This window comes from Cavia porcellus, unplaced genomic scaffold (genome assembly GCF_034190915.1).
Source record: "Cavia porcellus strain 051 isolate PalLab524CR breed Dunkin Hartley unplaced genomic scaffold, mCavPor4.1 scaffold_16, whole genome shotgun sequence".
NCBI classification, from domain to species: domain Eukaryota; kingdom Metazoa; phylum Chordata; class Mammalia; order Rodentia; family Caviidae; genus Cavia; species Cavia porcellus.
This window is the reverse complement of record NW_026947499.1, coordinates 33,298,899-33,322,397: the sequence shown is the minus strand read 5'-3', so window position 1 is coordinate 33,322,397 and position 23,499 is coordinate 33,298,899. Positions and strand designations below refer to the sequence as shown.

Below are 23,499 nucleotides of genomic sequence, written 5' to 3'. Positions count from 1 at the left end.
CATGCCCAGGCTGTTTTGTTTTTTGAACAAGGTCTCTGCTATGTAGTTTAGCCTGGTTTTGAACTATGTAACAACAAAATGGCCTCAAAGTTTTGATGAGCCTCCTGCCTCACCCTCCAGAGTCCTGGGATTATAGGTGTGTACTAACATGCCTGGTGATACCTGTGTTAAAAAGTCAGGTTTGGGGGCTGGGAGTTTAGCTCAGCGGCATAAGTGCCTGCCTTGAAAGCAGGCAGTCATGAGTTCGATCCCCGGTACCAATAAAAAGGAAAAAGACAAAAAAAAAAAAAAAAAAAAAAAAAAAAAAGGTCAGGTTTGATGAGGAGAAGGGGCAGGAATGGAGTGATCTTGGAGGGAGAATGGATCCACTTGAGCAGTTCATGAACTCCTTTTCTCCCAGTTTAGAACCTGAAAAAGAGCTGGGTAAAATCAAGGGAATAAATTTAGGAAATCATAAGAATTGAGGGGGATGGAATAAAAAGTAGCAACTACACTTAAGGTCCAAGATGGGAGAAGGGAGATGTATCCAGGGTCAGAATAAACTGTCAGAGGGGCTGGGGATTTAACTCAGCGGCATAAACGCCTACGCCTTGCAAGCAGGCAGTCGTGAGTTCAATCCCTGATACCGATTAAAAAAAAAAAAGAAGAATAAACTGTCAGAATGGGGTGCTACAGCTGAAGCCAGCCCTTGCCGGGTGGTCCCAAGGAAAACCCCACAACACATCCAAAAGAAGGCTCTGAGGGCAGATAGCACCAGGGTACAGTGATCCACGAAGCTTGAGGAACCTGGGCCATTGTGGAAATCAGAGGTCAGACTGATTCGGTTGAAATGCAGGGGTACAAGTCAGGGGTAAATCTCTTGTCCAGCATGTATGAGGCCCTGGGTCCAACTCCTACCATCACCACTACCACAAAAACAAAGCAAAACAACAACAAAAACAAAACCCTGCATCCATGAAGCATAAGCAGGAGACTAGAAGGACCCAGACACTTGGGCAGTGAAATCCTTAATTCAAGATGGCAGAGCACATTTATGTTGAGGCTTGACCAATGACTGCAAATGCAAAGGCCCTAAATGGTGGCAGGTTTCCTTGAGGCATGAGGTACTCAGGTGAGGGGCCTTCTTTCCTAGAGGCGAGCACAGAGGTAAGAAATGATCTTACTAACTCCAGAAGCCTTTGGCTGAGGGAAGCAAGGGGTTTCAAGGTTAAAATTGATGCTGGGAGGTAGACTAAAACTTGGATCTCTTGCCTATGTTGGAAACTGAGCCCTCAATCTAGGTTCACCTTCTCCTATACTTCGGCAGATAGGGAGGGACATGGGATTTGTCTTGCCCCTTTCCCCGAAGGTGTTCATAGGATAGGTCAGCAGTCCCTAGTATCTAGTCCAATGGCCCACTCCTAAACAGAAGGGGAATCTCTGGTAGAGGAAGGAAACTAGACCCCAGCAGCGTCTTTGCCTTGCTCCCCAATCTGCTCAACAAGGACAAAGATTGCTGTATCTGCCACTACCACTGCTAACTTTGACTGGTAAAGGGGCTCTTGACATTTGCCAGGGCGTGGGCGCGCTGTGTTGGCCCTGAAGGAAGATGCTAAGTACACATCGGAGAGGAAAAGGGTCATACGCGGAGGCGCAGAAATCAAGCTGGTTTTATTGACCAGAACACCGAATCTGGCAGGAACCCGGAGCTGTGCGTCCTACAAACAGCGACCACTCCTGAGTCAGCTCCTGGTTCACATGCAGGGCCGACGCGGATAGTGAATGTTCTCAGGGAGGTCCTGGAGCCAAGTGGGGCTGGCGAAGGTCATTTGCTCCAGGGACCGTGGCTGGGTCGAAGTAGAAGACGTCTCTCCAAAGGCTCTAGAAAACACATCAGGACTCTGGAAAGGGGGCTGATCGCTGCCCCCCAGGCTTTAAGAGCAGAGTACTGCCATGGAAAGCTTTCCTCAAAGCCCAGTAGGGGAACACAGACGCAGCAGGCTAGGGGGTGGGGATGCCAGATCACATTTCTATCAGATTTCCAAGACCCTCTTGCCTCCTGCCGTCGTGGATGCTTCTCCTCCACACACATACCCCACTTACCTGGCAGTCACCGCTGAGGTCCAGGGTTGGATGCCCAGCCTCGGCTCGAGCTCCGAGGCACGCAGACTCCGAGGGGCACGGGCCATGAGCCCTGCTCCCGGGCTCCGGCGACGCGCCTCCCGCAGCTCCCGTATCCCCGAGGGAAGCAGGAGGAGGGCGTTGCGATCTGCAGACCCAGGAGCCAGGGTGTCCCAGGCCAGGGGACTGGAGGCCGGGCGTAGCGCGCGGCGCCACAGGTAGGGCGAGCGGCGCAGCCCCATGAGCAGACCGGCGGCGCGGCCCACCGTGTGATAGCGGGGACTCGCCACGTGCTTGTACCAGGCGTCCGCGGGCGGCGGCAGCAGGAGCAGAAAGAGCAGCATCCCAAGCAGCCACCGGTCCCCAGGAACCCCCCGGCCCGGGGCCCGCACCACCCGGCTCCGCGCCAGGGCGCTCACGTCCACGGCCGCCCGGCGGGGCGGGTCACCAACTGGTTCCTTTTGATCTGCACGCAAGGCGGCGGACCTGGTCGATCTGGTCGTCCAGAAGCGAGCTCAGGATGGAGGTCAGTAGTTGGTCTTCCGCGGTCCGACTATAACTGCTTGCTCGGTGGCCCCGCCCTAGCCCGCCCCCACAGTACCTACTGGGCTAGGGGCGGGAGCCGCTAGGAGAATCTTGTGGAATAGCGGCTGGCTAGAACTGCTTTTGTGGCCCCACTGGGACCATCCCTGCTTCCCCTGCTTTTCCAGTGGAGCTGCCAGGACCTAGGACCACTGACCTTAGGGCCCAGGATGGGAGGGGGTACCCCCTTGTCCTAAGGTTCTGCAAGTGGAACACCAGCAGAGCCAAGAGGAGGAGGCTGGCCCAGTTACAGTGAGTTTTAATTGGAACCCTGGATACCATTCAAGAACGCAGTGTGGTTCATCCTCAAGAACTGTCCCACCAACCGATTTCTCAGTTGTAGCAGAATGGATGCTTGGAAACCCCAGGTTTGGCCACCTTGAGCACTCCCTGAAAGGATCAGTGGTTCTCCTAAGGCCTCCAGCATATAAAGAGCACCCTCAGCCCCTACCCAGCTCTGACAACTCCCTAATTACCTTTCTCTTGACCGTGGATCCCTGCTACACCACAGTTTGGGAATGAGGTGCAATCAGATCCCTATCAGAAAGCCTCAGGTTGGGGAATGAGACATGCCTGTCTCTGGGGGCACAAAGGGTAGAGAGGACAAAAAAGACCTACTCTTGGAGCCAGAGAGGTACTGGGGGCCTGGCAAGCCTCTGAAGATTACAACCAGCAACAAGCAGTTCTTGAATAGCAGCTAGAATCTGGCCCTGGAGGCTGGTGGCTGGATTCAAGTCTATCTCAGGCTTGATTGTGTGTTTGCATGGGGAGGGTAAAGTGCCACAACCTTCCTGCCACAGTTTACTCCTTTGAAACTGGGAATAGTAATAGTGGCTACCTTGTCATCTCTTTTTTTCTTTTGTCTTTTTGAGACAGGTTCTGGCTATGCAGTTCAGGCTGGACTTGAGCTCACTTTGTAGCCCAGGCTGGTCTCGAACTCGCAATGATCCTCCTGCCTCAGCCTCCCAAGTGCTGCGATTACAGGCATGAGCCACCACGCCCGGTTTACCTAGTCACCTTGTTTCATTAATAATCCACTCATGGGGCTTGGTACCCAGTAGATGTTCAATAAATGCTTGTAGCTAGGACTGTTGCTGTTGCAGAGGCTGACCAACCCCCAAAATGTCAGGAGAAAAACTAAAATGGAGGTACAAGCAGGGAATGTAGAAAAATCTGCCTGCCACTGTGGAACCCGGAGGACCACTGGGACTGGGTTACCACAAGCTGCCCCCACACTGCTCCCCTGAGGCTCCAAGGCCTTAAGAATCATGTAGAGTACGTGGTGGGCGAGTGGTGCAGACCAGAGCCAGACTGTCAGGGTTCTCTAGTGGTATCGCCCACTCTGGATCAAGGACTGCCAGGGGACTGCAGTTCTGCTGGGGAGGACCTCAGGTGTCTCTTAGAGGTAGCCTGGGGAATACAAAACAATGTGACAATAATTGTTTATGCTGGGGTCCATTGGCAATTGGAAAATTGAAGTAGAGGATGGATAAATTTCAAAAACATAGTGGTTCAGAAAGGGAGAAGCTACCACTTCTTGAGGCTTAATTAATGGCGGCAGGTTCCCATATCTTGTTTATGACTATATGGCCTCAGGAAATGAAGATATCAGGGTACAGGGCAAGGGTATAGGCTGAATTGGCAGAGAGGAAGGGAATGCCCATCAGCTGGGGGTGTGGAAAGGAGGGCTGGATCAGGAAAACAAAGCATAGGATCGTGCCTCCAGTTTGAGAAGGGCTTTGTGCCCTGTCTCTTCTGGAGTTCAGGGTGCGTAGTGACAAAGCCTTAGGGGGCAGGAGCCAAAGCTCCATTGGGGTAAGTAGGAGGCTCCAAAGATAGGCCTAGTAACCCATGGAAGCTGTCCCTTCTTCCTGGGGCTCATCTCTCATTTTTCCAACAGCTCCTCTTTAGAAACCAGTTAGTCATGGATAGGGCTTTGCATAGGCCCTGACCTTGAACAGGATCTCTATAGTAAGCATGCAGTAAATGTATACATTTCTTTGTCATTTTTGTTCTTATTTATTTTTGTGGTGCTGAGGACTGAATCCAGGGCTCGTGCATGCTAGGCATGTACTCTATTACTGAGCTACATACCCAGCCCCCTTTATTTTTACATTTTAAGACAAGGTCTTGCTAAATTGCCCAGATTGACCTACAACTTGTGACTCTCCTGCCTTAGCCTCCAGAGTAGTAGGGATTACAGGGATATACCACCATATCCGTCTTAATTTTTTTTCTACCAGGAATAAAGCTCAGGATTTTGTTCTTGTCAAGCAGACACTGTATCACTGAGCTATATCACTGGCCCTTAATTATTTTTATATAGGTATGATACTTTGTAAATCTCATGCCACTATACAGGGGAAAAGCTTTCTCTGTGTCAGCCTTGTACAGTCTTCTCTCCAAAAGACACTGACTCTAACACTTTCACCTGTCTCTTCTAGTACTTATTTCCATATTTTCAAATCATAAATTAAATGCTATTTTTTAAATGGTTGTCCAAAGAGGCCACCACATCTTAACACGTGCACGTTACAAGGGCCAAGGATGTAGTACAGTGGTAAAGTACCTGCATGGCAAGCATGTGGCCCTGAGTTCAATTCCTAAAACAAAAAACAATTTGCATGTTATATATGTGTACACCTGTGTGCTCAAAACCCAGAACAAGATAGAAAAAATTCCCATCTCCCATTGCCACCTCCAACCAGAACCCAGCATAACTCATTAACACCTTAGGTCAGAAACCCTTGAGCTCAGCACTGTTGGCATCTGAGGGTCTGTATCAGAGTTCACTAGAATAACAGATTTAATATAATGTATATATGATATATAAAAGGTTTACAAGGTAGACCTACAATGGTCTGCAGAGTCAGAGGTAGAAGAATGCAAAAGGGTCATCTGAGGCTAGAGAACTGGAGAATCTGGTCAAAAGTTGAAGACCTGGGGCTCCTTGCAGAGTCCTGTGCAAAAGTCAGTATTGGGAAGCTCAAGTGTCTGTGTTGGAAAACTAAAGAATAGGGACCAGAGGTTTAGCTCATCGGCATAAGTGCCTTCTTGGCAAGTTCAAGGTCATGAGTTTGACCCCAGGTACAAAAAAAACAAAAAACAAAAAAACCCTGGAGAATGTAAGAATATGTACTGGAAAGCTGAACAGCCTTCACTGAAAGCATAGATAGATATCCAACGGTGATAAAAACTGGAGCTCTTCTGAAGACAAAGTGAGACTTACTTCTTTTCCCGTTTTATTTCATCCAGAGTACAAGCTTGTTGGTTGGTGCCACCCACATACATAGTGGGTCTTCCTTCTTCAGTAAATCCATCATGCAGACTCCCAACTGTACTAAAACTAATCTGTGAGGCATTTCTTATTCAAATTGACATCACAATTAACTATGGCAGGGTCTTTCCTGGCAATGCAGAATGTTTACAGCATTCTTGGGCTCCACCCATGTGTGTGGGCAGAATGACACTCCCCATCACAATGTTCATCCCATTTCCTGCAACTCTGTATATTTATGCAGCATAGTAAGAGGGAACTAAGACTACATATGACATTGTTTTGTGGGCATGGTGGTGCACGCCTATAATCCCAGCACTTGGGAGGCTGAGACAAGACGACTTGCCTTGAGTCTGAAGTCACACCTGGGCTACATAGTGAGTTCAAGGCCAGCCTGAACTGCACAGTGAGACTCTGTCTCAAAAAGAAAAAAAAAAGTAAATAAACAAACAAGAAAATAAGGCCAAACCAAAACAAAAAGCATAGCTTTTTTTTTTTTTTTTTGTCTTTTTGAGACAGCGTCTTACTCTGCAGTTCAGTTTGGGCTTGAGCTTACTTCACTTTGTAGTGATACCTCCTGCTTCAGTCTCCTGCGTGCTGGAATTACAGGCATGTACCACCACAACCAGTTACAAAATGCATTGCTAATCAGCTGATCTTAATATCAACAGAAGTGCCACAATTACCCAGGTAGACCCAATGTGCTCACAAAGGTTCATAAGGGTGGCAGAAGGCTGGGGAAGAAATGTGATGGAAACGGAAGCAGAGACTGAAAGCCACTGAATATGGGGGGCCTGTAGCAGCTTGAAAGGCAAAGTAGGAGCAGGTTCTGCCTAGCATCCCAAGACTCTCCCAAAGGCAACACAGTGCTCTGGACACTGACATTTTTACCCTATGGGACTTCTGAGATCTAGAAGTATAAGAAACAAATCTGCGTTATTTTAAATCACTAAATTTGTGGTAATTTTTTACAGCAGCCATAGGAAACTAATACACCATTAGATGTCATTAACTCCCTCTCCTCTGTGACCAAAAACCTGTTCAGAGATTTCTGGAAGTCTCCTGAGGAGCTGAGGCAATATTAGTCTTGCTTGAGAACCACTGACCTAGGTTATAAACTGTTTTTTATTTGTTTTAGGCAACATCAAATGACTTCCTACTAGGATGATATTTTTCTCTCCCAACTCAATCGCTGTGCTTCCCCTCCCTCTTCCTCTCCCATCTTCCTAATATGATTTTATCATAATTTTTAATTAAATAATTAGTATCTACATATTATTTAGTAACACTATTAATATTATGATGCAGGGCAGGGCATGGTGGTTCATGGTGGTTGTAGTCCTACCACTAGGAAGGCTAAGGCAGGAGGATTGCCATATTCAAAGCCAGGTTAGACTACCTGGGAAAGTTAAGGGCAGCCAGGACTACATAGTGAGATACTGTCTCAAAAAAAGAGAAACAGCTAGGTATGGTGGCATACAACTGTAATTCCAGTACTCAGGAAGCTGGGGCAGGGGGATTGCCCTGAGTTCAAGGCCAGCCTAGACTACATACTGCATTTAAGGTCAGCCTGAACTACATAACAAGACCCTATCTCAAAAAACAAAACAAAACAAAAAAAACCCAGAAACAATAAATACATTCTATGTAAATATTCCCTGGTGAGCCAATCTGGGTACTGTTTGCATTTCCTTTCTGAGAATTTCCTAATTATTTTTCTTGATATATACATACATGTATAAATGTATATTTCAGGCTTTCTTTATTATTTATTTATTTTTTGATACTGGGGATCAACTCATGACCTTGATCTTGCCAGGCAGGCATTTGTACTGCTGAGCTAAATTCCCGACCCAGGCTTTCCTTTTTAAAAATTATTTTTTATTATTATTATTATTTTTTTTTTTTTGGCTTTTTCGTTTTTACTGGTACCAGGGATCAAACTCAGTACTGTCTGCTTTCAAGGCAGGTGCTTATACCACTGAGCTAAATCCCCAGCCCTTAAAAATTATTTTATTTATTTATTTTTGAGATACTCGAGGTTAAACCCAGGCCTCATTCATGCCAGGCAATTACTCTGCCACTGAAGTACAGCTCTATAGGTTCTTTTTGTGTATATTTTGCAGTAATTTTGCATTTCCAAGCATGAGGATCAGTTCTATATCTACTCTGGAGATAAAACCCTGTCAGTTGGCAGCCTCCTGCCCTAGTCTGGACCTCCATTCTCAGCCTCTCCACAGGCATCATCCCATACTTACTGATAGCATCTGGGTTGGAGTTGGTTTACTAGAACCCAGATCCCCTCTAATTTTGGAGAAGCAAACACTCTGTGGATTCAGGAAATTTTGGTTTTTTTTTTTTTTTTCTGGTATCAGGGATTGAACTTGCAACCCTGCGCTTGCCTCGCAGGCAATTATGTCAGTGAGCTAAACCCCTGGCCCTGGATTCAGGAAACTGTTTCCAGTGTTTCAGCATTATAAATCCACTACAACTTTTTTTTTTTTTTTTTTTTTTTAGAACACACACACACACACTGCTTGGGATCAAACCAAGGGACATCCTAGGCAAGTACTCTACCATTGAGCTACATCATCAGCCCTACAATAGTTCTCTATAAGGTTTCTTTTGGCTCTCTGGGTCTGTTTTCCAGTTTGCATTCCTCATGAGTTTGCAAGGCCTAGGTGGCCTGTCTGTATTTATAACAAGACTCCTCACAGAGTACAGTGGAAGTTTTGTTGGTGCAAGATTTGCAGAACGGTAGGCATCGCTGTAGAAGTGGACAGCAGAGGGGCTGAGGATTTAGCTCAGCAGGCATAAGCGCCTGCCTTGCAAGCAGGCAGTCATGAGTTTGATCCCTGGTATCAATGAAAAGGAAAAAGACAAAAAAAAAAAAAAAAAAGAAGTGGACAGCAGGCAGTTTTCCATTCTCTAACAGGATGGAACCAGTTTCTCCAGTGAAAAATCCTCCAATCTTTGGCTGAAGGTAGGTGGAATGGGTATAGGAACCAGGCTGGGAGGAGAGCCCAGACCTCAGTTCAGTGCATAAGCTTCCACACACTAAGGTACAACCACTTCAGCCCACGCTGTGTTCGTTCTGAAACTTTTCATCAGGTTCCCCAGAGGACTGTAGGATGCTCAGTAAAATGAGTCACCATCCTTCATTTCCTGTCAGTCTAAAATTTATTTCTTTCATTAGCTGCTCTCCCTTTCCATTCTTTGTGCTGCTGGATTTTTTAATAGCTATTTAAGCTGCTTTGCTATCCTTTTAGTGCGTTTTTGTGAAAATGAGATGACATCTACATGCAGGCAGCCCACCTGGTTTAATTTGTGGTGATCTGTTTCACAGATGAGTATGTTAAGGGCTTCAGTAAGCCGACCAAGGTTATCAGCAAATAAATGGCAGAAATGGAGTACCAAGTCTGTAGTGAAGTATTGGTTCAGCTTGCCCTCAATACTTTGCCTTTTTTCTAGAAGCTTCAGGTTGGAACTATCCTCCCTTCATGGCAAAGGTGAAGAGAGTTCCTAACAACTGCAGAGACTTGAAGCCCTAGGACTTAACACCATCCATTCCATTCACATGCCTTTGTACTCTGAATCAGCACTTGTGCTCCTCCGTGCCAAAGAGCTGGCTGGGTTGTGCTACCAGGCCATGACATGCGGTTCCTTTTTCCACAAGGAGTAATCAAGGCTGTCATAAACTTTTCAGTAGAGATCTGGCCCTGGTTTGAAAGCTGGGAGCAGGGAGAATGACAGCTGGGCATAGTGATCAACCCTGCATTCTGCAAGGTTGATACAGGAGGACTGCAAGCTTGGGCCCAGCCTGGGCAATTTAGCGATACAGCAAGATTCGGGTTCAAAACTTTAAAAGGTCTGGGTATGCAGCGCCATGCAAACACTCTGAATTCAATTCCCACTCCCGGAAACACACACACACACTCTCACACAAAGACCCGAGATGCAGTTAAATTTGTATTTCTGGTAAAGAATAAAAATTTAGTGTGTTTTAGAGTGATACTTTCTTTCTTTTTTTTTTTTTTGTACCGGGGATTGAACTCGCGACCTCGCACTTGCCAGGCAGGCGTTTAGGCTGCTGAGCTAAATCCCCGGCTTTTGAGTGATACTTTCACGGTTCATTGGAAATACAGTAGGCTCCCAGTATTTCCTCTAGCATACCTAGACATAAGCACCCAAGGAGACAACTGCCACTCAGATGTGGTTCCAGGACGACCTCCTCCCAGAGACCGTACGACCCTGCAAGCAGCCAGAGAAAGAGTGCCCAGCCGGGCGGAAGTCGCCACACGCATTTCCGCCGGGCGGAGCGGTTGCCGGGCGGGGCCCTGACGTCACCCGGAAGGGGCGGGCACGTGGGGAGCTAGGCCGCACCGCGCCGCCCGGGTGGGGGCCGGAGCGGTGCCATGGCGGCGGCGGTGGGCGCCGAGGGGCGGCGCGCGACCCTGGAGGCGATGGTGGTGGCGCCTCCGGAGCGGGGCGGTGGGAGCTGCGTGCTGTGCTGCGGAGATCTGGAGGCCACGGCTCTGGGCCGCTGCGACCACCCGGTGTGCTACCGCTGCTCGACCAAGATGCGGGTGCTGTGTGAGCAGCGCTACTGCGCCGTGTGCCGCGAGGAACTGCGCCAGGTGCGCCGGCGGCGGGACGCTGGGCTCGGGTGCGGCTGGCGCTGAGGTTTGGCCTTGCTGCCATCGGCGCCGAGAAGACGCCCGGGGACCGCCTGGGTGGAGTCGGGGGAGGCCGGAGGCGGCCAGGCTGGCCGAAAAGGACCGAGCTTGGGGACTTTCCCCGGCGGCCCGGTCACAGAATGGGACAGAGTCAAATCGGGGACTCTCAGACCTACCTCTCTAGAAGTGATGGCTCATTCCTCCAGGTCCCCACTGGGATGGAGGAGACAGACGGTAACCACCAGAGGCCGGCTGCTCTGGAGAGGGTTAAATGTGTGTGTGTCCACAGTAGCTGGGTTTCTGGGTGCCTCTGTGGACTGAAATAACTCCTAAAACAGGCGTGTTCCTTTGTAGAGTGGAGGTGGCACTCGGACCTGACTCTTCTGGGTGCTTGCCCGGTGAGGACAGAAGTGTTAGGAAGTTTTTCTCTTCCTTTCTAGTTCCAGCTTTGGGTTTCTTTCTTCCAGAGTGGAGAGGGCACGTTTCTGACCCTGTAGATTTAGAGGCCCTGGAGAGGTCAGAGGGCATATAGAGCTTTCCTCCACATTCCCAGCCATGCCACCAGCTAGCCTGGGGCATCCTGCTGGACGTCCTTTGGTTTACTGCCCTTAGAGATTATTTACTTCCCAAATTGTGAAATCCCCGATTTTTAAAAATGTTTTTTGGTGGTGAGTTTTTTGTTTTTCGCACCATGGAAGGTTTCTACTGATGGCATCTGTCAGGGAGTCTGAATTTCCTCTCTTTAGAAGTGAAGCAGAGACAGCAATTGAGAAATAGGTTCTTTTAAATTTTTGAGAAGACATGTGAAAGGGTCCAAAGTATCCTGATTGGAATCCTAGAGTGTTACCTGGGCATCTATCTGCTCTGTGCCCTATTGGAAAAAAACATTTGGAGATGGTGTTAGTCTATAATGTGGAAGGAGGTGGACCTACACTGGGAGAGTTCTGGGGTGTAGGAACAGTTGGGGAAATGTTTTGCCCTCTGCTTACTCAGAGGGCACCTCCTGGACTTGTAGGAACCTGCTTTGCAGGCCAGTGATGCAAGTGTGTAATGGGCAGATTTTCTAGCACAACTGTAGCTTCTTTGAAGCAGAAAGGCACTGTGGAGGTCTTTGAATTGGAGGTCCTACTCCTGGCTTTCAGTTTCGCTCAGGAAGTGAGTGAATACTCATGCATTCTTACTGTAGCCAGCATCTACCAATTCGTTGTGGGACCCACAACTTTCAGAACTTCTGTGTCTGGAGCGCTGACGTAAGCTGTCAACAGACCCTAGCTGCTTTGTTGTTTGGCACTGGATGGCCCTCAGTAAGCCAGGACTTCCTTTTTGGCTTGCTCTGCAATGCTAGGCAGCAGTAGTAGCAGGGGTCCTGGGAAATTTGCTGTTGGGTAAGATGCTGCTGCCAGATCAGCTTTGTGGTTTTGTTTTGTGTTTTTGTTTTTGTGTGAGACAGAGTCTTGCTATGTAGTTCAGGCTGGCCTTGAACTCACTATGTTGCCCAAGCTGACCTCAAACTCGCAGCGATCCTATGCCTTCCTCCTAAGTGCTGGGATGATAGACATGCACCACCATGCTCAGCTTGGTCTTCTTCTAACCTGTATTTGTAGGTTCATCTTAGCCCTTCTTTTCCTTTGCTGAGCCCTGTGTTACATTCTGAATATGCCTTGTGTCTCATAAACACCCAGGAATCCCACAGTGGCCCTCAGCCCCTGAACTCTGCTCCTGCTTTGTCTTTCCTTACAGGACTGAGTCTGTGAAAATTAAGAGAAAAGAGTGCCAGCATGCTGTGTGGAACGGGCAGACTTCATTTTCTGGTTAATTCTGTATACCTTGACCTTCCTTGTGCCAGCCCAGGGTTGGGGCTAGGACTGGCAGGGAGTGAGCACAGTACAACTCTGCAGCTGCTGGTTAGGCTGAGAACCAGGTGAAGTTGGACTTTGCAGCAGGTGCACAGGGCAGAAGCTGAAATGGCTCCATCTGATGGGAGGGTAACAGATGCACTGCATTTCCTAGACATGGCCCATCAGACCCTGGAGTGTTACACCCTCCTCCATTTTCCTCTAGATGCATCTCATGGACCATTTTTTCTCCTGTTCGGGTCTTGCTGATCTTGACATGTCCTTGGTTTGTTGCAAGAGTCCCAAGGGGACTGCAGGGCACCCAGTGCAGCCACACTCCTGTCTCATGGGCAGAAGAAAGTAGGAGGGAAGAAATGACAGCCTAGAGTTACCCCAAGGCCCAGGTCAGTGGGCTGGACCTGATGATTCAAGTTATATTTCTATCGTTAATATTCTACCATGTCACCATGCGACTTGCCTCAGTCTCTGAAGGTTATCTTTGTTTTCGCTCCCATCTGTGTGGTGAGAATGAGTCCTAGAGATGCACCTACACAGTACGTCCTTCTCCACACCTGGGACCTTCCTTTCCCCAGGCCTGACCTTCAGCCTTTCTTTCTTGCTGGTGCTTGTTTTACCTGTCACTCTGTACTCTTTTTTTTTTTTTTTTTTTTTTTTAGGCAGGGTTTCACTATATGGTTCACACTGGTCTTGAGCTCACTTTGTAGCCCAGGCTGGCTACAAAGTGTTTACTCTTTATTGAATGCCCACTACATGTTGAAAGTAGGGAGCACCAAGGCCCCCAGAAACACCCACATTAGTCTTTATAGAGGCTGATGGGGGGGGGCGCTTTGCTTCCTGGGTAGGCCGCACTCCTCTCTGTCTCTCGGTCTCTTGGAAACTGACCTGGATGTCTCTATGGCTCACGTAGGAGAACCCATTTCCCCTTGGACCTGCATTGTCTCTGCCCTTTCCTAAGCCTTTTCCCATAGTTCTGATCCCTTCATGAGCTCATCCAGGCCGTCCTTCCTATTTCTCACGCTGGCTTAGGTGTGCCCCACCTGGGCCATTCCTACTGGGTTGCTCAGAAGATGAATGTGCTTGAGCCTTTGTCCTTTAGGGTACATGCCTCTTCCTGCTGTTCAGATAGACTCTTTGTCTAGTCTCAAATCAGTGGCCCCTTGACACCTGCCCCTACCTCCACTGCCTGTGCTTCATGATGCTGAGGCCCTGATGGCACAAGGCACTCATGTGAGACACTTTTGGCTCCTGATCCCACCTCATCACAGGCTACTGTGTTACCTGCCTGCTTCTTCTTCTCCCATAGCTGTTTCTGACCTCAGGCTATGCACAGAGATGTTTTGTGAGCATGCAGTATGCTGTTGTGGTTGGGGCATGGATGCGGCAGGACCCAGTATGGCAAGGACAGACTGGCCTTCAACTTGGCTTGGCACGATCTGAACAGAAGCAGCATCCTGGAGAGACAGCAGTGGAGACTAGCTACCCAGGAGAGGTGCCCACAGCCTGGGAACAGATGGGCCTCTTGTGTGGCGTCCTAAGATGCCACCCAGGGTGGATCTGAGTGCACAGCTGAGGAGGGTGCTGGAGTTGTGGCAGTGATGGGGGCGTCCCTGGCGCAGGTTTCCTCTGAGGAAGGAAGTTGTTCCTCTGCTGCGTCTGTTGGGCTTGGATGCTTTTTTGGCAGCCTTGTGGAGTTTCCTTGCACTGCTCTTCTGGCTGCCTTGTCAGCAACACTGGGCTCCTTGATCTGTTGCCTGTGTTGCTTCAGAGAAGCTAAATAGGGTGTGGTCCTGCTTAATGCAGAGTCCTTGCTGGCATTTCATGGATCTTGTGCTCTGTGTTCTGACAGCATCCAAAGTGGTTTATGGCCTCATGTACCTGCCTGGGGCTGAGCTAGAGAGGTACCCTAGCAGCTCCTGGAAAGCAGAGCTGGGTATGAGCCACAGAAGGGCAGGTCATACAAGAAAAGGCCATCACAAGCCCAAAGACTCTGCTTATGTGGGGGGGCATGAGGAGAAGCTGCTAGGGAGGAAGCCAGAGTCCCACAGAATGAGACCCTGCCATGATCACAGCTTTTGTGATTTGGATCTCTGAAGTAGAGTTGCACCTTTACTTAAAGAGTGTTGGGAGTACATTGCCAATAAGTTTGTCATTCATTGTGTAGCAGAGGACAAAGTCAGGTTATAAAGTTATCCTGCCCAGCCTTCCCAGATGTGACAAGGGAGAGAAAAGACTGCTGGGCCACTGGTCATCTCCTACCCACCCCCCACCACCATGGGTATAGCTGGACCACAGCAGCTCCTGATATGGGTGGGGTTAAACACAGTCTTGGTGTCCTCTCTTCATGGCAGAAGCAAAGCTGATTTCTTCTGACTTGCCCCATATCCTGAAAAGGAACCAGCTTTAGTCACTCTGCTGTTGGGGACATGTGTGGCCATGAGCATGTCTAGGGCTCATTTTTTCTCTCTGGCTAGTCCTTAGCTTGCCCAAGTTCAAATCCATACTTGTCCCAAAAATCCTTGGCTAAGCGTAGACTTTACAAAGGTGACAATGTGATCTTTCCCAAGGAATGCTTTTCTGTATGTGTTGTGAAGGCCGTAGAGCAGCTTTCAGAGCTGAGCTGCCATGTATGACTAGTGCTAGACTTTGGGGGCAGGGACAGAGAGGAGGGAGTGAGGGGTAGGCTTGATCTGGGGAGGGGTGTGGAGGCCGGAGTCACTGTGAAGTGAAATGCTGAGAATCCTCATGGAAAGAGAAAGGAACCTTGGAGAGAGAAGAGTCCTGAATTTGTAAAGACCCAGGCTGCTATGAGGGAATTGGTGCAGGGGTTTCATCATCTGATCGTAGTCTGCTGCTCAGATTCTGTGAAAGGACAGAATAGGCTGACACCCATGCCCACGCCCTTAAAGGAAGGAACAGAGAGAAGGGTCCTTTGACCCTTGAGGCATGGCTCTACTACAGAGGTTTCATCGTGGTGCCTGTGGGCCTGCACAGTTCATCTCTGGGTCCCATACAACCCATAGTAGCATGCAGGAGCTGTTGGAGCCCTGTCTTCCATGGCATTATGGAAATGGTGGGGGGAGTACTGGATAATAGATGGTCAGGTCTTGACAATAGATCACCTCATGCATCTGAGCCTGGCAGCATTTGTTATTTCTTTAGCTGTTGCTTATTAACATGTCCTTCCCTGCTTCCTGTGAAAACTCTTCTGTGAGCAATCTATATTCCTACCTTCAGTTTGGTCCCTGTCCCTCTAGGGTGGTGCTGGGTGACAGCCAAAGGTGACTGCTAAGAGCCTGGTGGTATGCACGGCTGCCCCCTAGTGGAGAGTGTGCGTATCGTGTCTGTCCCTGCAGCTCCAGTGGGTAGCTTGGGATGAGGAGAGGCAGCGTAGAACAGCCCAGGAACTGTGGCTGCTGCTTACCTTGAGTGTCCCCCGCTTCTCCGTCTCTGCTGCACTCTTGGATGGACACACAGGTCCTGCTCACTACTGAGTCTTGCTTTTGGATCCAGGTGGTCTTCGGGAAAAAGCTTCCTGCCTTTGCCACTATACCCATCCATCAGCTGCAGCATGAGAAGAAGTATGACATCTACTTTGCAGATGGAAAGGTGTTTGCATTGTACAGGTGAGGGAGCCTTAGTCTGGAGGATCTCAGCTGTTCTATGTCTGTGGGGTCCTTTATAGGATGTGGGGGGGATGTCCCTGTTACCTCCCATACCCTTCACACCCCTGAGGGGACAGGGGGACCTTCAGGGTGTGGCTAGTGTCAGAGCCCATTCCCTTGAGGATCAGCTATCTGATATTAAGCCAGTTACCTCTCTTCCTGGACCTAGGTTCCTTGTGGTGGGAAGCTTCCAGTCCCCCTGTCTAGGGTGGCAGTGGAGAAGACAGAGATAGACAGCCTCTTCTGTCTTTGAGGGGCATGAGAGCATATGCAGGTAGATTCTTAGCTATGACTGTAAAACTCAGTAAAAGGTGCAGCTATTATGGACAGTTTCCAGCCTTGGACCCCAGCCCCTGAGCACTATTTTCTCCCTATGCATTATGGCACTCACCTATAATTTCAGCACCCTGGGAGAGTGAAGCAGGAGAAATTCAAGTTTGAGCCAGACCTGGACAACTTAGCAACTCAGTGGCACTCTGTCTTAATTTTTTTTATAAAGATTTGGGGATATAGTTCAGTATGAAGGCCCTGGGTTCAATCCCCAGTGCCACATAAAAAAAAGTCATTATTTGCCTAACTTGATGTCAGACTCCTGGATAAGAGTCTGGTCAGCAAGGTTCTAATGTTTCCCCAGGCAGCTGCTGCAGCATGAGTGCCCACAGTGCCCCCAATTGCCGCCCTTCGGCCTCTTCGGGGACCTGGAGCAGCACATGCGGAAGCAGCATGAGCTCTTCTGCTGCAAGTTGTGCCTGAAGCACCTCAAGGTGCGTCTGCCCTGGGAATGGAGTGGGGAAGATGGGTGGGCTGTAGTCCTGGGCAGCAGCCAGGTAGCTACTTGAGTTTAGCCTATGCCTCTGACTGCACATGTCTTGGCCCCCAAAACCCATCTGGTTCCCACAGAGCATCAGGCTGCTGGTAGCTGTGGCAGGGAGGGGTTTCTGGTAGGTGCTTGAGTCTGTCAGACTTCTGGCACTTGCCACTCAGGGCCTTGGGGCAGAGCTGATACCAAGCAGGGCCCTGTTGTCCTTGCCATCCCATTGCCAGATGGTAAGAAAAGTAGGAAGCCTGGTAACTCCCACCCTGTGCCCAGCCCCCCATTCTCTGCAGATCTTCACATATGAACGCAAGTGGTACTCACGAAAGGACCTGGCCCGGCACCGTATGCAGGGAGACCCTGATGACACATCACACCGGGGACATCCACTTTGCAAGTTCTGTGATGAGCGGTACCTGGACAATGATGAACTGCTCAAGCACCTGCGCCGCGACCACTACTTCTGCCACTTCTGTGACTCAGATGGGGCCCAAGACTACTATAGGTGGGTGGATTGGGGCTGCTGCCTGTGGCACAAGAGGTGGCCTTACTGGCAGTCTGGTGACCAGTGAGGCTCCTGCTAAATCCTGATGTCTCATCCTACCAGTGATTACTCGTATTTGCGCGAGCACTTCCGGGAGAAGCACTTCCTCTGTGAGGAGGGCCGCTGCAGCACAGAGCAGTTCACTCACGCCTTCCGCACTGAGATTGATCTCAAGGCACATAGGACAGCCTGCCATAGCCGCAGCCGTGCAGAGGCACGCCAGAACCGCCAGATTGACCTGCAGTTTAGCTTCCCACCGAGGCACTCACGTCGGAGTGAGGGTAAGCTAGGCATCTGAGGGCTGTGGCCTGGGCTGGGTCACCTAGGGTAGGCGGCGGGGTCCTATACCTGCTCCTGAGGCCTCAACTTTGGGTTGGGATCCACCTCCCTGCAGCTTACCTGAGGTGAAAGGCAGTAGCTGCTGAGCTGTTTCCTCACCCATGGGCTGTGCTCTGAGCACTCACGGTGGCAACAACCAGTAGCTCCTCACTCGCCCTATCTTCTGCAGTGTCCTGCATCTGCTGTTCTGAGATCCCTGGATCTCTTCCTGTTTCAGGGGGCTGTTACTGAGCACAGTTCTGTGTAGACTCTGCCCGTCACAGTGCTTGCTGTGACTTGGTTCATATGGATTCAGCAAGATGTCTGGGCTTGTCCCCCAGCTCATGGCTGGGGGCTGGGGAACCTTTCCCTCAGTATGACTTGGATGGCAGGCCCATTATTCCTTCTGCCCTGTTAGGGGACAGAACCATAACAGGCTATGTGTTGACCACAGGGGTCGTTAGCGGTGAGGACTATGAAGAAGTGGACAGGTACAGCCGACAGGGCCGAGCAGGCCGGGCCAGTGGGCGTGGAGCCCAGCAGAGCCGCCGAGGAAGCTGGAGGTACAAGAGGTGGGAGGATTTGTGTGCTACTGACATTTTCTGGTACTACCCGGGTAGTGGCTAGCAACTGAAATAAGAATAGACATCAGTTAGGGGACCTCAGCCTAATTCCTAGGGCCCTGAGTGTGGCAACAAGGTCTGCTCAGTGTAGTGTCTTCCATGAGCAGGTTCTTCCTCCTTCCCTCTAATGCTAGCCAGAAACACAAGGACCAGTGGTGGGGTGGAAAAACTCTTGTTACTTTGGAGGTTAGTACAGTTGGCAAGACTGTGTCCTTGGGCTTGCTCAGCCTGAGAGTGCCCTCCCAACCCTAGGGAAGAAGAAGAACGAGAAGTAGCAGCTGCCATCCGGGCATCAGTGGCTACTCAGCAACAGGATGAGACTCGTAGGAGCGAGGACCGTGAAGAAGGCACCAGGCCCAAGAAAGAGGAAGCAGCTGCCCGGGGTCCTGAGGAGCCCCATTGTCCTCGGCGCCTGCCCCGTGCTCAGGGGGAAGGCCCAGGTGAGATGGGCCTACTTACTGGCAGTTGCCCAGGCAGGGTGTGACCAGTACCTTCTCTGGGAAGTAAAAACATACCTTTGCTGATTCCACCAAAGCCACTCCCATGCTCTGACCTAAGGGTCCTTTCCCATCTTGTAGGCCCCAAGGAAGCCTCAGGAAATGGTCCACTAAGCCAAGAAGCCTTCCCTGCCCCAGGCCCGGGCCCAGCAGCTGCCCCTCCAAGGTGTGTGTGAGGGAATGGCATGAGGGGACAGTGCCTGAAGTGGGTAGGTGGGCGGTGGGCCAGGACCTGGTGAGCTGCTGACTAGCTCTCTCCTCCCTGGACCCAGCACCCCCCTCCCACTTACCCCAAAGCTCAAGGATGAAGACTTCCCCAGCCTCCATGCTTCCACTTCCTCCTGTTGCCCAGTGACGACCCCAGGCCCTGTAGGGTTGGCGTTGGTATACCCTGGGGCCACCAGGGGCAGGAATACTTTCCAGGAAGAGGATTTCCCTGCCTTGGTGTCCTCAGTGTCCAAGCCCAGCACTGCTGCCCCCAGCCTCATCTCTGCCTGGAATAGCAGCTGTGGCAAGAAGGGGGCCCTGTCTACCCCCGGGACTCAGGCTGCCAGTGGGGGTGCCCAGCCCCCAAAGAAGCCAGGAAAAGGCATCAAGGGCTGCCGGAAGGCTGGCTCAGCCCCCGTGGAAGAAGAGGGAGGTGGCCTCACTGTGCAGGAGCTGCGGACCACACCTACCACAGTAGCTGTCTCTACCCTGCTGGGGTCGGCCTCCAGCCATACCTCCACCAAGGTCAGCAAGAAGAAGAAGGTGGGCTCTGAGAAGCCCGGTCTTACGGTATCCCCTTCTGTGCCCTCCGAACATACACCAAACCCCCCTGGGGTTGAGCAGCCCCTCGACATCTCTGTGAGCCGAGCTGAGGGGCCAGTCATCAATGGACACACTGACGGGCCAGTGCCAGGGCGGAGTGCCCCCAAGGAACCCCCTGGGCTCCCAAGGCCCCTGGGGCCTCTCCCCTACCCTGCACCCCAGGAAGACTTCCCTGTGCTGGGAGGACCCTGCCCACCCAGGATGCCTCCTCCCCCAGGTAGGAGTGACTAACTCCCCCAATGTATGTATCTGGGAAGGGGCCTAGGGGCACAGACAGGCTCATGGCCAGAAGTATGAGGTTCAGGTTCATTCCCAACTTCGGGTGGGAGCCAGTGCACTGCTACTCAATTTGCCTTATCAACCCTGAGCCTTGTGACTTAGTCCTACCATTTAACTTGTGTTCCTTTCCTTTCTGTGAATGGATGTCAGAACAGTGCCGGGCCTAGAGGTGCATGAGCTGTTACAAGTCAGAGTTGCCAATGTAGTAGGGACTGGCCCTGGGCTTGTGTTGGAGCTATGGTCTGCAAACAGAAGTCTCACCAGTGGGCTGGGTGACTTGAAAGAAGCTAGTCACCAAGGACTGTGTTTGGGTCTTGTGCTGTCCTGCAGGCTTCAACACTGTGGTGCTCCTCAAGGGTACCCCACCCCCACCAGGCCTGATGCCTCCCATCAACAAGCCACCCCCTGGCTTCTCCAGCTTTCTGCCTGGTCCCCACACAGCTTGCGTCCCCAGCCCCCCCACTACTACCACAGTGAAAGCGTAAGTAGGCTGGACTCCCCAGCCTCCTTGCCACTCAGGACCAGCAGAAGGATTCTCTCCACTGGTACCTCAAAGGTGACACTCCCTCCTCTTATCCTCACCCCAGACCCAGGCTGACACCCACACCACGGTCCTACTTGGTCCCTGAGAACTTCCGGGAGAGGAACCTCCAGCTGATCCAGTCCATCAAGGACTTCCTGCAGAGTGATGAGGCCCGCTTCAGCAAGTTCAAGAGCCATTCGGGGGAGTTCAGACAGGTAGTGGGGAAGGGGTACAGGGAGGCCATCCTGTGTTTACCAGGCCCTGGCCTGGGGCCAGTATAACATTGTATTCTCTGGGTGGCAGGGAATGATATCTGCAGCCCAGTACTATAGGAGCTGTCGGGACCTGCTTGGGGAGAACTTCCAGAAGATCTTTAGTGAGTTGCTGGTGCTGTTGCCAGACACAGCCAAGCAGCAGGAACTGCTGTCTGCACACACGGACTTCTGCAGCCGTGAAAAGCCTCCTGTTGCCAAATCCAAGAAGAATAAAAAGAACGCATGGCAAGCCAGTACTCAGAATGTGGGCCTGGACTGTTGTGTGTGCCCTACCTGTCAGCAGGTGCTTGCACATGGAGATGTCAGCAGCCACCAGGCATTACATGCTGCCCGGGACGATGATTTCCCCTCCCTGCAAGCCATTGCCAGGATCATCACGTAGCTCCTGCCAGAGTGGGCAGGAGCTGTCATACCTGTGCAGTTCTTTTCCCTTTTTTTCTTCCTCTTGGCTGCCAGGCAGCCAGGTAAGGTTCTGGGCACGCCACTGCACAGAGCTTGGCAGTTGGCCAGGCCTGCTGGGAGTCACCAGAAATGGCCACCATGGGCTGACAGCACGGTGTCTTGCAGACATCTCATTCCCTGCTCATTAGTAGGCCAGTCTTGGTTTCTGTTCTGTGCTTTTGGAAGGTGCCAAGGGAAAGAAGGGCTGAGATGCTGGGAACTGTGCCTGTTGTCACAGCCAGAGACCATAGTAGCCCAGAATGGGTCTCCTGAGTCTGGGACCTATAGCCCCCAGAGCCAAAAGCTGTGAGTCCACTGGTGCTGGGTCAGATGTTGAGTGTGTTGTGTAAGGAGTTGGCTATTTCATAACTCAAGAATGTTGCAGATTAAAAGCAGACACAAATTGTGCTATTGAAGTTGAATCTTTTTACAAGACAAGTTGAATCTGGAATCTTAAATTGTCTCTGACATTTTATAAGACAGTTTATCTTCAAATAAATTTATTTTGCAGTATTGCATCTAGCTGGTGTCCTGAGCATCTTGTGCTTTCCAGTATAACCCAGAGTCAAGGCACTCAGATCAGACTTTCCATATCTGCAGCTCAGGGTCAGCCTGTAAGTACCTGTATGGAGGAGGGCTGCTGGCAGCTGGGGTCTGCTCAGCGGATTGAGTCCCAGCTTGCAGCTTGTCTGGTGTGGTGGGTCTGGCATTGCCCATGCCTTCCAGGAACAAATCCTGTCATGTTTGGCAGAACAGTGGAATACCTGCAGCCATGATGGTAAACCTATAGCATGGGTGCTGTAGCAGGCTATTTACATTATTGAAAGCTCGAAAATGTTTGCCATCACTGACCTAGAGAAACTGATCTCCAATAATTTGGCCATAAAACAAAGATTACATGATAGGCCAGTGAAACAACTATGAAGGACCATCTCTAACATCAAGACTCATTTAGAAACACTAGGTGCATAGCTGAAGTAGTTCAAAAAATAATGGGTGCCTAATTATTAGTGTCTAGTATTTTAGAGGGATAGCAACCACTGAAGCACCCACCTTATCCTGCTCTGAATACAGACAAACTGTAGGGAAAAAGTTTACTCCTAGCCACATTCAAATTAGGCAAGGAAAACCTTAGATCAAAAAAATCAGGTGAATTTCTAAATAACCAGAAAGGGACATCATGGTGACCAAGGGCCATAGGTACATGATGGCTGCACTGGCAGAACTTAACTGAGGACAGTGGCAGTCCTGTCCCTAGGGTAGCTCTGCTTAGGCCTGGGAAGATACACCAGCTTTCACACCCCCAACCTGGGTGTTTGGAGGTCAAGAGCATGAGCACCCGCTACCCACACAAGCACAGCCTCTGCTAGTGATGCTCTGCAGAGGGTCATGAGGTCCTAGAGCAGGAGTAGTGCAATCAGAATGGGTTTCATTAAGGATACTTGAGTGACCTGTTAAGGAGCAAGGTCTGTAATGACACTGGACAACATAAACTACCCATCCCCTGCTCACCCTAAGTGCACTGTATCACTTATCCTCCACACTAGGATGCCTTATTTCACAGGACGGGAACTTGGCCACAGACAGGTTGAGAGACCTGGCCAGGACTTCTTAGCGAAGCTGTGAAGTGCCAAAGCTAGCCCAAGATGGCTCTTAACTGCTTCAGCCAGGGATATAGCCCAGCAGCATAAGCACCTGCCTGGCAAGTGCAAGGTCCTAGGTTTGATTTCCAGTGCCAAAAATAAAAATAGCCAGGGATTTAGCTCAGTGGCATACATGCCTGCCTGGTTAACATAAGGTTGTGAGTTCGATTTCGAGTATAAAAAGAAAAAGAACTAGTTAGAATCAGAAATAAAAAGTAACCTCAACATGCCAGGCATGGTGGTACACCCCTATAATCCCAAAACTTGGCAGGCTAAGCAGGAGGATTGCCACAAGTTTAGGACCAGCCTGGACTACAAAGTGAGCTCAAGGCTAGCCTGAACTACATATGGAAACCTTTTCTCAAAAAACCAAAGATGGCAGAGGAGTAAACAGCAGAGACAACAGCCTCTCTGAGTTACCTGGAATATAGCATTGTGAGGAAGATGAGGGAAGTGAGCCCACCAAAACCAGGATGAATATAAAATGTGAACTGAAGCCCATGGAGAGAAATTTAAAGAGAAACTGGCAGCACCTTCTCCCGAAGACAGGGCTCCCTGCATGAGAGGAGCAGTTTACAT

At 50.3% G+C, this 23,499-nt stretch overlaps 2 protein-coding genes across 4 annotated transcripts; one reads left to right on the top strand and one right to left on the bottom strand.

Annotated features, from left to right (window-relative positions):
• Window positions 1-1,632: 1,632 nt before the first annotated feature.
• Npw (neuropeptide W) lies at window positions 1,633-10,376 on the bottom strand. Its single transcript, XM_013141567.3, has 3 exons — window positions 10,343-10,376; window positions 2,083-2,614; window positions 1,633-1,860 (listed from the first exon to the last, which is right to left on the bottom strand). The coding sequence occupies exons 1-3, from the start codon at window positions 10,374-10,376 to the stop codon at window positions 1,734-1,736; spliced, it is 693 nt and encodes a 230-aa protein (XP_012997021.1). The 3' UTR covers window positions 1,633-1,733.
• On the top strand, window positions 10,320-21,799 carry Znf598 (zinc finger protein 598, E3 ubiquitin ligase). Of its 3 annotated transcripts, none has more exons than XM_013142088.3 (12): window positions 10,320-10,596; window positions 16,002-16,114; window positions 16,788-16,917; window positions 17,261-17,472; window positions 17,575-17,792; window positions 18,284-18,392; window positions 18,705-18,892; window positions 19,031-19,115; window positions 19,222-19,976; window positions 20,369-20,519; window positions 20,626-20,776; window positions 20,865-21,799. In XM_013142088.3, exons 1-12 carry the CDS (start codon window positions 10,375-10,377, stop codon window positions 21,216-21,218), a joined length of 2,688 nt encoding a protein of 895 aa, XP_012997542.1. In that variant the 5' UTR covers window positions 10,320-10,374; the 3' UTR covers window positions 21,219-21,799. The 3 variants fall into 3 exon arrangements, with proteins under 3 accessions (XP_012997542.1, XP_012997541.1, XP_063082369.1); XM_013142087.3 differs by having other exon boundaries at window positions 18,284-18,401; XM_063226299.1 differs by lacking the exons at window positions 10,320-10,596; window positions 16,002-16,114 and having other exon boundaries at window positions 16,791-16,917; window positions 17,244-17,472; window positions 18,284-18,401.
• Window positions 21,800-23,499: the final 1,700 nt, after the last annotated feature.